The 14,563-nt window shown below is 36.6% G+C and overlaps 1 protein-coding gene across 1 annotated transcript in view; it reads right to left on the reverse strand.

Moving 5' to 3' along the window:
• Positions 1 to 574: 574 nt before the first annotated feature.
• The window catches only part of LOC149258205 (pentatricopeptide repeat-containing protein At5g39350-like), a 129,135-nt gene continuing 115,146 nt past the window's right edge, over positions 575 to 14,563 (reverse strand). Inside the window, exon 2 of the mRNA XM_089414908.1 lies at positions 575 to 5,447. Coding sequence (XP_089271034.1) covers positions 3,815 to 5,447 — 1,633 coding nt within the window. The 3' untranslated portion in view covers positions 575 to 3,814. The remainder of the gene's footprint in view (positions 5,448 to 14,563) is intronic.

Raw genomic sequence — 14,563 nt, forward strand, 5'->3', positions numbered from 1 at the left:
GAATAATACCCTGCAAGGGAATGACAAGATGGCGGGCAGAACTTATACGATTAGACAGGAAAAGGTGTGTGAAGGGAGAGTGTTTTGATTTTCTTTATTATCCTACTGCCACAAACTCAATGAGCAAATATAGTGTCTTTTCCTAGATATTGCTGCAAAGTGTCAAATGTATGGCCTTGACATAACTAACGGTCCTATACCGTTAATTTCCACTTCCAGTTGCACGTCATATGTGGTGGTGTTCAAGCTAGACTTCATGGAAAGACACCTATAAAAGGTCAATATGTAGCTGGTGAAGTAACCTGTACAGGATTTCATGCTGTCAATAGGCCTGCAAGTAATGAATTACTTAAAGCACATCATAGCATTAACAAGGACCAAAGGCTTGAATGTGCTCTTAAATCAGCAATACTGAGAGGGAGGGTGAATCAGTGTTAACAACTTTTAACTTCAAAAACTTGTAAATGCAACCACAGGTATAAAGCAAAGCACATAAATGCACAAAACACAGAGACTTTTATGTCAAAACCACAAAATGCTTTTCTTAATATATATAAAGAGTACATTCAAATTTATCAGCGCCAACTCCCTGGTTTATTAGCACCAATTGAAAGGAAGCACCAACTCTTTGATTTACAAGTACCAAAGTTTGTATAAGAGTCATTATTAGTCAAAGAAACTCTGCCCTTCTGACAGCTACTCCTCTGCCCTTCACACAGGCACTCGGCTTCCTAAACATGGCTTTTTTAGTGATTGAACTTCCCTCAACAAATGATCCTTGAACACAGCCTCCTTATCAGCAGAACTCGGCCTCTAGAACTCTGCCTCTTCCACAGGGTTCAACCTCCTCAATAGAGGACAGTGTTAGATCTTCAAAATTGCCCTGAAACTCGTCTTCAAACACACCAAGATTTTGCCCTCAAAAAGGCCTGAGTTCGCCCTTCTTTGTACCAGAACTTCAGTCCTGAAATTCAGCCTCAATAGGGACAGGTCACTGCACTGAAGATAGACCTGAAATTCGACCTTCCACATCTCTACACAGATCTAAAATTCGGCTTTCAAAGGGGGCAAAATTTGGCCCTCGAGAACAAGTCTGCAATCAGCCTTCTAACCAAGGGCAAAAACCTTAAAAGGTGTGCCAAAAATCCTTTAAAATAAGCCAAAAAAACATTTCCAAAGTGTGCCAAAAACCATTCAAAACGTGCCAAAATCTCTCCAAATCAACTCCTCTTCACTTCTGGTTCATGAGGTATGAACCTCAAAACTCCTTCTCTTCACTTGTTTTAACATATTTGAATTTGCTTCAGTGAATGATTTGAAATGCTCCTCCTTGTGCCTATTTATAGTGCATCTGGGATTTAGATTGGGCCGACTCGTCCACTAACTGAGCCGACTTGTCCACTGGTTGCACTGGCTTGTGCAAATGGCAGAATGTATAGTGAATATTCGAAAAAATCATTTCTCCTCAACCATGAGGAGTTAGAGTGAGTGCCATATACTGTTGGATAGGTCTCGGAATAAGCTTTCCGCTTCCATTTGAGCTAGGTAAATGGAGTAAAAATGCATTCAAAGATAAGGTATCCAAATGGGACATCAAAACTCCAAAAACAATATTTCAAAATATGCTATGTAAATATGTAACTTTCTCTTTCATTTGGACAGCCTTTGACATCAATAACAACTTCTTTCAACATTCATTAACAGCATTCACCTTATAAATTGTGGGTACATCATTTATTTTCTGTAGCATGAATTGGACAAATTGGGGCATTTTGTTGTTGTTTTTTTTCCTCCAGATGCACTTAAGCAACCAAGGAAAGAAATTGGGACTTTTCCTGCTTTGATCTATCACTGTTTTAGACTGTTACACCATTACAGACTTACTACAGGATGTTGAACAGCCATCAGCCGGGGTGCATTTTCCAGGGGTGTTTTGTAGCTACAGCAGTAAAGGAAGGCACATTCATGACAGAATTAACTACAGATTGGTTGATCAGTGGTTCACCGGCAAGATTACAGCTTTTTTTCATCATTGCACAGTGATTGGAAATGTATATTTGTGGTGGAAAAGCTCCCAAGTATATTCCAACTCTAAGTTCCAACATTCAGTAGTGTTTTACAGTGATCATGTCTACCTTTTACTACGAGATTCGCAATACAGGCAAAGTCATTTCAGAAGGCCAAACAAATAATGAAGGTGAAACACTTTAAGAAAATCAAAAGCATTGAAGAGAATACTCTGCATTACTCCTATACCTTTTGTTGCATGAGACAGCCTAATTTAAGAAAGCTGCCATTTCTTTGCTAATTTTTGCGATCGTCCCATTTTAGAGGAATGGTTAGAACCATCCTTGCACAACCTTCTAAAAGAACTACAGCAAATTCATATTTCAAGGAAGACAGTTGGCATGTTCCCATGATATGGTCAGACAACCGATAATGAGGGTGTCCAGCATAGAAAAAAATTCCAGTGAATTGGCTGAGGCAGATGGATCTGACAAAATGATTGTCCATTGTGATTGCCTGTCATAGCATCCTTTGGATTGCACTTGAGCTTTCGGACTTTATATCAAGAAGTGTGACTTTATGTGATAACAGACCAAAGTTAGTATAAGATGAAGATAATTACACTTAAATCCCGAGTTTCATGCCAAAAACACAATGTCTTGTTCATGAGAGCACAAGAGTATTTTCATGTATACTTGAAAAGAACGTGCAATTGCAAAACTGGAAAGAATGGGATGCCTTTTTTAGGTGAAAGCCTTTCTTATGCTATGAACACCTTCCACGAGTGACAAAGGAATCTCCGGAGGGATTACAAATTAGAAGTGACACGCAGATGGGACTTATATTCCATTAAATTGTAGACTCCAATAAAGAAAAAAAGCCATTAAAAAATGTTTTGGCAGAGCACAGGCCAATTGTACAGATTAATACTATTTATGAATAAGAATAGTATGGAATATTTTAGCAGAAAATTAAAGACGATAAATTTCTGAAAATACCACAAGAGCCATTCAAAGAGAGCACTAAGCGTCAAGCCAATCTTATACGTATTGTTTTTAAATTGCAGCTTGGGTCAATCTTGATTGACTATAACCTCAACAACACTAATTAAGGTAATTTTCCATATATAAACCTTGATTCAGTGTCTATCCTAATTATACCTGTTTTTGTGAATTGAACCTAATTTTCCTAGTGCGGGCTAGGAATATAAACTGGACCTTCAATTGCTGAAAAATGTATTGCCTAGTCCAAGACAATTTTTGCGAAGATCTTGTTACACGAGCCTATGTCAATAGTTGATTTGGCTAAGCTCAATTGGTTGTTGCCAATGTTCTTGTACAGTTAGCTAGTTCTGTGTTAACAGGTTTCAAATCCATTGGGTTGAGGTGCACTATCCTACAATGATGAGTTTACTAAGGATGCTATCCATGACTGTGGGCAAGCATCCACCCACAAAGTTTTCCTGGGAAAATAAAAGATATGATTTAGTTAGCATTACCAACATAACCTGCAATAACTTTGTCTGTCACGGTTACATACATGCTGTTAAACCTGAGTGCAACCACTAACTCTGTGCTTATTTTTCTTTTAACTTCTACAGAGACCAATCTGGTTTATAGGACCTCTTTTCAACAGAAAATAGAAAGAAAGTTAATCGATTTTAATAAAAAATTTGATGAAAACAATCAGGTTTTTAATCCAAATAATTGTTTACAATTTTACAATTCTACAGTGCCATTCAGAAGACAGTTCATGTCAGGCACATACCCTGCCACATACATCTCCCCCTTATAATCTTTCCGACCATTCACGAATTTTCCGTCTCCTTGTGTGGTTTGTCTCCTATGAGGAAAGAATGCACCCTTTTATTGATCTCAATCCAACTACACCCGGGTTTCTTTTTTACCTTCTTGCCCTTCATCAATCTACGTATTTTTTCAATGTCACCCCACCTGCCAGCTGTGGCATAGAGGTTAGAGAGCACAACATAGGGTGCCGAATTGTTAGGATCCAACTCAAAAAATCGTTCCGCAACCCTTTCTCCTACTTCTATGTTGTTATGGAAACTACAGGCACCAAGTAAACATCCCCACACAGTTACATCAGGTTTTATTGGCATTTGGTTTATAAAATCTTCAGCGTCGGTAAGACACCCTGCACGGCCAAGAAGGTCAACAATGCAGCCATAATGCTCCATTACAGGTGCGATGTGATAATGTTTGGTCATGTCATCAAAATATCGCTGGCCCTCATCTACCAGGCCTGCATGGCAGCAGGCACATAACACTGCCACAAAGGTGACATGGTTTGGATTTGTGCCAGATTGTTGCATTTTTTCAAATAATTTGAGTGCTTCATGAGCCTGACCATGTAACGCATATCCTGCAATGATTACAGTCCAGGATACCACATCTCGCAGAGACATTTTGTCAAACAGATTTCTTGCACTGTCTATACTTCCACATTTCGCATACATGTCAACAAGGGCATTGCCTACAAAAACATCAAACTGAAATCCACTTCTAATTATGTCACCATGGATTTCCATACCCTGTTCTAGGGCTGCCAAATCAGCACAAGCAGGGAGAAGACCAACAAAAGTTCTCAAGTTTGCCCTGATACTTAGCCTTTGCATCTGCCGAAAAAGTGTCAGGGCCTGTTCACAAAGCCCGTTCTGCACATACCCTCCAATCATGGCTGTCCATGAAACCACATTTCGTTCAGACATTTTCTCAAATACAGTGTGTGCATATTTAATCTGCCCACATTTTGAATACATGTCTACTAGGGAATTTCCTACAGACGCATGGAAATTAAATTGACTTCTGATTATGTCTTCATGAACCTCCATACCCTGATCAAGAGCTGCCAAGTCAGCACATGCTGAGAGGACACTGGCAAAAGTATTAGAGATGGGTTTAACACCAGCCCGTTGCATTTGTTGAAAAAGCTTCAAAGCCTCTACTGCGAGCCCATTTTGTGCATACCCCGTAATCACCGATGTCCAAGAAACTACATTTCTATTGGGGATATTCTGAAACAGCTCCAGGGCTTTCTCAATTTGCCCATTTAGCGCATACCCTGAAATCATTGCATTCCACGATACCACATCCCTCTGAGGCATTTTGTCAAACACATGGCGTGCTTCCTCTATACTCCCACATTTTGCATACATATCCACAAGGGCATTCCCTACAAACACCTCAGACAGAAATCCACTTGTGTTTATTTCTTCATGGATCTCCCTACCCTGTTCCAGAGATGCCAAGGTCGCACAAGCGGGGAGAACGCTAGAAAATGTGAAGTGATTGGGTTGGACACCAGTATGTTTCATTTCATCGAACATTTTCAGAGCTTTATCGGCATACCCGTCTCTAGCATAAGCTGAAATCATGGCAGTCCATGAAACCACATCTCTGTCCGGCATTTGATCGAAAACCCTGCGAGCGTCTGCCAAACAGCCAAACTTAGCATACACAGTGACCAGTTTGTTCGTTAAGGAGATGTCTTGGCATTGAAAATGCATTTGAATCATGTGGGCATGGACTAGCTTAGCTTCTGGCAGGGAAGATTTAGCATTATTAAGGCAGCTCTGCAAGAGAGAATGATAAGCAGCAGCAGCAGCAGCAACAGATGAGTTTTGAGGCGGGTACATGATATTGAAAACATGTTGGGTTTCTTCAAATCGACCCTCTCTGCTCAAAACAGTTGTGATGGCAATATCGGTATCGTCACCTTGTGTTTCGGGAGCACTTGACGTTGTTCTGGTAACGCCTTGGATTCGAAACATTGGCATAGAAAGCAGTGCCATTTTTACCTCCTGATATCTCAGTGACTTGGCCATCGTCGTTGCCACTGCTTTTGCGTTGAATTCTCTTCATACTGTTACTCAATTTGCAGCTAAGTTACTGAAATCTCAGCAGAAACCCTTCAGCAAATAGGCACCTCTGTGTCGGACTTGCCGGAGCGATTGGATAAAATAATACACTTAATATTCTACTTTTTGGGTATCTTCTATTGTTATTTGAGGTGTCCAGAAGAAATATGTCTTCCACCTACAAATACGTGCTATCTCTCGACTAGCATCTCAGTTATCAATGCTTTTTTATATGTTCCTTTCTTTTATAGGATTGGACTTATTTCTACATATTAACGAAGGATGCTGATTTTATTTTAAATTAATAAATATAATGAACCATAATCATTGATTGGAAACCCATTCACAAATATATTATCATGTAATTTACGGACTAAAAAGTTTTTTTTGTTAATTCATAGTTAAGTGAAAACATTAATATTTTTCCTGCATAAATCACATGATAATATCACATGATAATATATTTGTGAATTTCCAATTAATAATTATGGTTCATTATATTTATTAATTTAAAATAAAATCAGCATGATAATATATTTGTGAATTTCCAATTAATAATTATGGTTCATTATATTTATTAATTTAAAATAAAATCAGTATCCTTCTTTAATATGTAGAAATAAGTTCAAAGGAATATATAAAAAAACATTGATAACTGAGATGCTAGTCGAGAGATAGCACTAAGTATTTGCAGCACTAGGTGGAAGACATATTTCTTCTGGAGACCTCAAATAACAATATAACATACCCAAAAAGTAGAATATTAAGTGTATGGAATCAATGCAGAAGTTTGGAGATTAAAATTAATATATGTAGAAAAAATGTATTTCACCCAAAAAATTTTTTATTGATATTGATTTTGGAAGAAATATCCATCATGTCGTTCAATAGCCAGAATAAATTAGTCATTGACGGAATCCTTTGTAGACCAATTAATTGGTCAACAAAGGAGGATCGAAGAAAGATTTCCTCGAAATCCACTCAATAACCACTTATGAATTTCGAATTTCTAAATATATAATGTTTTACTTTGAAAAATATATATTTATTTTTCAAAAATATTAAAATTATTTTTTTCACAACATTTGATTACACCATAACTTGAAGGTTTTATTGTAGTCTTTTCACAATATAGTGCTATGTGGATAACCCTGTCACATATTTAATGCCAAAATTTATGGATATGGTTGCGACATTCATGCATGATTTTTAGGTCTTTCTGGAGTAATTTTTTTTTGTAAGTTGTGCAGGATAACCATCTAAAAATATAATACCTGAAAAATAGTTCATACTAAGGTAAATAACATATTTACCATCGTTACCTTCCACCATAATTTAAACAAGTCTTCTAATAAAAAATGGATGAGAATTAGATGTAAATAAGTATGCTTACTAGATGTTAGTTCCTACCATTATTTGTGTTTTTGTTATCACTTGTGCACGAGTAAAAAAATAAATGTGTAGACTAACTAGTGGTTAGTACCCACCAAAATTTATGCAAATCCTTTTGCCTAAAAAAGTAATTAATTTATCCAATGCACATCTCAATTTATATATAATCCTTGAAAATAACATATTTACCATCATAATTTAAGCAAACATTTACTTCCCACCATTATTATGTTTTCCTAAACTCTTATGTAGTAATAAAATTGTAAATTAATTTATCCGCTTCACATTTCAGTTTATTAGCTCTAGTCAAAGTAAAACTATAAGACTCAATTTGTCTGTTGACCAATATTAATTTAGCATTGACCAATGTAAATTATATTTTTTAATGCAATTTTTCCCAAGAATAATTTCTAACTTGAATAAGAAGAACTACACTGCTTTGCAACACGTTTCCTTATGTTATGGGATGACGAGATCTTAGTCAATCACAAACAATTTTTTAACATACTCCATACCTATATTTAACTTCATCATATTTTGAAATTAATTTCTAAATTATTATTATTAAACTAAGTATTTAAAGATCTTAGTCAATAATAAACATTTTTTTGAACATACTCCATATCTATATTTAACTTCATCATATTTTGAAATTAATTTCTAAATTATTATTATTAAACTAAGTTTTTAAATATCAACTTAATTTTATATATTCATATATGTTTAACTTCATCATATTTTGAAATTAATTTCTAAATTATTATTATTATTATAAGTATTTAAATGTAGCTAAGTCTAATTAATAGATGAAATGACATTTTTTTGGACATTTTTTTCCCAAAATCCACTAGATATTTTTAAAAATCATAAGTTTAAGTTGTTTAATTTGCAAAATTAAAGTGCCATAGTTGAATAGATTTTATGCCTTCAAAGGGACATTTTAAACAACAAAAATTCATAATCTTTGTAAAATAATTTTGTCCACTACTTAGACTAGACTTAATCACATTTTTATTTGAAATTGTATCCCCTGATTCTGGTGAAAAAGGTCATTTCATCTCCTAATTAAATTGCACTTTTAATTTATATATCTAAGCTAATTTTAAATAAATTTTAACTTTAGCCATGATAGCGAATAGCGACTTCTGAGTTTCATAAAAATTCATGATCACAAGCTGCTCACGAACCTCTTTCTCCCTCCAAAACTCATTCAAAACAGATTTTGGATCCCACCTCTTATGGAACCCATGATCATGCCTGTTCCCCAAGAGGAAAATTAAATGGGCATGCTCAATTTTACCTGTGCAGGTAGCCAATGTCCAGACCTGTTTCCGATCACTTCTCTTTGTCACCTTCACCAGTGAGAAAGGAAGAGAAAACACTTTGCATTACGAACAAGGATCTAAAAACGCTTTGCATTAAGAAAAAGGGTATTGTCATGCTCACTAAAGAAGAAAATAAATAAGAGAAACAAAAATAAAGAAGAATCAATCATTTACATTCCCACATCTACACCTTTTACTTGGTCATCAGATCTATATGTCCAAGAACTGCTGAAGGCCAGGACAAGGTTGGAGATTTTGGAAGCCAAAGAACAGGAAAGGGACCGCAAAATTTCAGAGATCACAATTGCAAACCGATCTCTAATGGAAGGTAATAAAATTTTAAAAGAACAAGTAACAATGTTACAAGAGGCTCTAGAGACAGGAAAACAAGAATGGCAAAGCATGAAATAATTAATAGCAACAAACAGGGATGTGATAATTTCTAAACAAACTTAGGTAGATACACAAGTATCTTAGCAAACAAACATTTCCAAAGAGAAGGCAAAAACTAACCATGGGAAAGATAGTCCAAAAGAATTCAAAGCTAGAGCTGAAGACACTAATGGTTACATAAGGACAAAGAAGAAGATGATGCAAGTGCTTGTAGAGCACATAAAATAGAACACAAGGAAAGACAGGACAGGAAAACAAACTTTATTATCAGGGGAATAAGAGATTATGGGAAGAATGAAAGTACTCTCAATTTCACAAGAGACTTTCTGAAAGAGAAACTACATTGGAAAGGGAAAATTTTCCTAGTAAGGAGGGTTGGGAGGATATGTGAAGAGAGGCCTCGACCCATAGAAGTCACCATGGCAAGCGTACAAGACAAACACCAGCTTTTGGGCAAAAAGAAACCCTTGAAAGGCTCACACTTCTTCCTCGTTGAAGATTTAACCAAAAAACAACAAGAGGAGAGAAGGGATGAAGTGGAGAAAATTAGAACAACAAGAAATGAAGGGAAAAGGGCATGGTTGTACAATGGTAAAGCTGTTATTGCAGTGTTTGGGCCTTCGGGAAAAACAGGGTAGCAAGCTGGCAGTAAAGAAAAAACAAAGAATTCAATAATAGGGACGAAAACAACAAGAGTAGCATGGACGAAAAGGGGTGAAGGCTCAAATTTGAGTCATATGTGCCAAAATGCGTAGCAGTCAAATCCTACCCAGGTCTACCTAAGTTTGACAGTTATTTGAAGTTGGCAGTTCGGAACAAGGTAGCATACAATGGAAAAGGGTATGGGGGAATGTTATAGACATATTTGGGCACATCAAACCCAAACTTATATGTCGATGTATTAGGGCTCATAAACCCCTAAAAGAGTTGTTTCATACCCTAAAGGAACATAGTCATCTTATTACATCATTCCCCAAAAGTTCCATCTGAGAAACCATCCATAAATTGCCTAAATTGAACAATATTAACTACTCCACTGGCAAAGTGCGATGCATACTGAGTGGTGCACTGCCAGGGTGCGATGCATACTGTTTAGGCCTTCTATAGGGTGCGATGGTCGAGGATGGACAAATGTCTGGGACAGTTTGCTAGGTGGTTGTTCTTGGAATCTTCTAGAAACTCCTCCTATGCCACTTGTCTCTCTGAATTCACCCAAGGATTAATAAGGGATCTAAAACCATTTTCTATCCCTTCTCTTGTGGAGCCAATTATAGCAAGTGGAATGACACTAATCAAACCCCATGGATGACTCACACCCTTGCAAACATCTATAAATGGATCTCCAATCCAAGAGATCAAGAGGCTAAAATGTTGTGAATTGCAAGTAAGTGTTGATAATTTGTAATTGAGGAGAGAGCATTGTATTCTTGTTGGAGTGATCTTGCTATTTCATGAGGTGAAGAAGGACTGAAGTTGGGAGGATGATGCTGGATCAGACAACTGGGTTGTAATTCTCCTTTCTATTAATAAAACTCTTCAAGTTTTCTCCCATATGATTGTGCAATTGTGAATGTTATCATTTGTGAATTATATATATGATTCTGTAATGTTTATGTTGTAATAGATCACGATGCTTTGACGGTTCTTTGTTGTTGTACTTGTGCAAGTACTCTCCAAGCGTGTTAAGTACGGGGAGGAGTTGCAGGATCTGTTAAAGGAGAGAAAGATCAAGCAAGGGATTAAGCGGAAGTTCCAGGTTGGTTCCATTATCTTTCTCTTATCTGTTACACATAGAAGAAACCATTGAATTTCTTTAAACTGTTGTTTCTAGGGTAGCTGCCAAACCTAGAGGGCTAGCATTCTTTAGGAATACTAGTTTTCCTAGAAATAGGGAATACTAGTTTAGTGAAAGAAAAATAAGGTCATCACATTTAGTTAATTAAAGAAGATGCAAATAAACAATATTTATGGTTGAAAATATCAGAGAAAGATAATCACATAAGAATTGCAACATGCTATTTTGCCCCTCAAGTCTCAAAAACTTACAAAAATAAGGGGCTTGATAGTAAGGATCCGTATGCAGCTTTAAAACAAGATATTGCCGTGTACTCTTAGGAAGGATAAGTTCTTTTAGTGGGAGATTTCAATGCTAGAACAACAAATAATAAAGCTAGCATTCTTTGTTGCAAAGAGGATAATAATCATATTTGGCTCACTGAAGAGGAGAATCCCCAATGGGTGAGGTGGTCAGAAGATGACAAAGTTAGCAATCATTTTGGAGAGGGGTTGTTTACACTGTGTGGGGCTTTCAACTTAATTATTTGCAATGGTCTAGATAGATGGAAAAGGTCTGGGAATTTCACTTGCAACACATACAATGGGGCAAGTGTCGTTGACTATGTGATGTGTTCACAAAGCTTGATAGAAAAGATAGACGAAGTTAGTATTGGAGAGCATATTTGGGACTTAAAATTAGACCATAACCCAATTTATATAAGGTTATCATGGTTAGAAGAAAGGTAGCATAGGAGGAAAACCCAATGCTCTCGACAATCACTATCAAGGGGCAAAATTCTTCTAACACAAGAAAATTGTACTATCTTCAAGACAATGTTAGAGAGATTAATTCGGAAGGAGAACACTAGTTTCAAAAGCTTCAACAATCATGACTTAACAAATATAATTCAAAGTGCACTTGAGAAGTGCAAAAGAGCAAAAAATAGGAAATCATAATCAAATTTTTTTTCTTGTAAATGCTTGGTTTGATGAGGAATGCAAAATGACAAGGAGAACCTTGAAAAAGGAAGGAAAGGAGAAGATAAATGTAAAGTTATATAAGTAGATACTAAAAAGGAAAAAAGATGAGTTCATGCAAACAAGGAGAGAAGAGTTAATATATTTAAGCAAGAATAATCCAAAGCTTTTCTGGTAGGAACTGCAACTAAGGAAGAAGCAAATTGAAAATAATATTACAGCCAATCAATGGTTTGAATATGCAAGGCAACTCTATGAGAAAGAATATAAGGCGAAGCCACCCCTAGGATCAACACAAATTCAAAGATCTTCATGTTACAGGAGGTGGAGAATAGAATTAAGAAGCTGAAAACAGGAAAGGAAAAGGACTTGGTTGAACTTCAAGCAGAGTATCTAAAATGGGGAATGAACGCTCTTGCATCGCACATCATGGAAATATTCAAAAACATCATTCAACAAGGATTTCCAAGAGACTGGACAACTAGCCTAGCAATACCCCATTTTAAAAGTGGAGACATTAATAATCCATCCAACTATAGAACAATTATGATCAATCCTTTGTTTGCAAAGATTTTCGACAGCAAGGTAGAAGACATAATTAGTAAGTGGGCGGAAGTAAAAGAAAAGAGGGGATGAGGACAAGCGGGTTTTAGGCCAAAACATTCTACAATGGATCATGGTATCACGTTGAGACACATCGTTGAAAAGGTTTGGGAGGACAAAGAAGAAGTATTTTGCTGCTTTGGTGACTTCAAAAAAGCATTTGACACAATCCCTAGGGATAAGTTGTGGCGTAGAATGGAAGAACTTGAAATTCCTGTGCATTATAGAGTCGCTGTCCATAGACTTTATGAAGAAGTCAAAGTCAAAATTAGAACCTCAGCAGGTATTTCATAAAGCTTTAGAAGTGACATTGGAGTCAAGTAAGGTTGCCCTCTATCCCCTACTCTTTTTGGTCTATATATTGATAAATTGGAAGAGTGGCTAAATCTGCAAGGTGGAGATGGTGTTCAGTTGGGGGAGTTTGTGATAAAGCTTCTTTTATATGCTGATGATATTGTATTGATTTCTAAATTGGCCCATGGATTGAAAATGCACTTATATGCCCTTGAGCATTTTTTTAGAGCAGTGGGGATGCAATTCAATACTAGCAAGACCAAAATAATGTTTTTCTCTAATAAAAGGAAGCAGAGCCATCATACTTTCTTCTTTGAAGACAACATTCTTGAAGAAGTAAATGAGTACAAGTACCTTGGGATTGATTTCAACAACAAATTCAATTGGGAGGATTTCATAAAGAAGAGAATTTTAGGAGGGTGGAAAGCATTATATGCTCTTCAAAACAGATGTAGAGAGGCAAATTTATGGGATTGGAAAACGATTAAAGTGCTTTTTGGACTCCTAGTTTGTCCAATGATGCTATATGGGTGTGAATTGTGGGCTATCAACACTCCTATCTCAAAATGGAAACAAATTGAGAAAATCCAAAAACACTTGATCACGAGAAAGTTCAAAATAAAAAGTTCAGTACCTTATGAGATAATGATGAGTGAAACAGGAGCAACTCCCATTGAAGCAATTGCTATGGTGCGACTCTTAAGATATCTAAAAAGAATTGAGCAAATGAGAGTGGGTAGATGACCTAATGTTATATTCAATGAAGGCGTGAGTGAAAGAAAGAAAACATGGATGAAACAAAACTACACATGGATGCAAAAATGGAATATCTACCTTAATGCCTATCCCACAAATAGCAAGGAGCTAAAGGATTTTGTGATGGAGAAGTTTCGTAAAAAGGTATGCGAAAAAGAGATGGGTAGAAAGAAGAAATATTACATTGAGGAATTCAACCCTATGTGTGATCTACAACAAAAAGAGTTCATTGGAGCTAGCATTTCGTGGAGGGAAAAGGTTCTTATTGCTCAATTAAGGACCAACTCACATCAACTTTGGTGTGAAACAGGACGGTGGAAAAAGCCTAAAGAAGCTTGGGAAGAACAAGTCTGTACATTTCGCACGCTTGGGGCTATGAAATCAGAAAAACATTTCATTTTGGAATGTGATGAATTCAAATACATCAGAGAAAGTTATGAGAACATGTTAGCATCAATTTCTTGGCATTGTCTTTTTAGCAAGGGGATTGTTGGAAGGTTGGGCCATCTCATCACCAATTTGAATTGGAAAGGGATTGAATTTCAAAAAATTTAAAAACAAGGAACTAATGGTCTCATAGACTATTTTTAGTCTCGTGGACCTTAAAATATCATTTCATTTCATTTTTATTTCATATCCCTTCTTCCTTGCAAGAACACGAAGAGGCTTGGAGGCCGGTACATTAGCCTCTGGAGGATGTCGTGGTAAATGGTTGAATGTATTGGCGTCTGGTTGTGGCAATAGTTATGCGCCACATAGACTTCTCACGTGGGCCGAGGCACCTCCCGTTGAATATCTATAGTGCAAATAAGGTTCGCCCTTGATTGTAGTGATTTTTCTCTTAAAAGTTAAATGATCCAAATTGGATCCTAGAACACTCTCTAAGTTTTCATGAACGCTTTAAAAATCATGACAAAGTTTCAAAGTCTTATAAAGATTAAGCTTATCGGAGGTATCCTCGTAACAGTTGCAATTGGTGATCAGCGCGGAGCAATGAGGACCGTCGGTCAAGCACGCAGACTGTCGGCCCATGGTAACGCGCACTATCATGAATTAGCAAATCCAGAGGCCATTTCGAGAAACGGGGTAGTTTTTGATATGCGATTAGCGACAGGTCACTAATCGCATATCGTAGGGCAAACCCCTCAAAGAAGGAAAGGCT

Source organism: Pinus tabuliformis, chromosome 6 (genome assembly GCF_031772625.1).
Source record: "Pinus tabuliformis cultivar Carrire ecotype Pingquan chromosome 6, CPIR1, whole genome shotgun sequence".
Lineage (NCBI taxonomy): Eukaryota > Viridiplantae > Streptophyta > Pinopsida > Pinales > Pinaceae > Pinus > Pinus tabuliformis.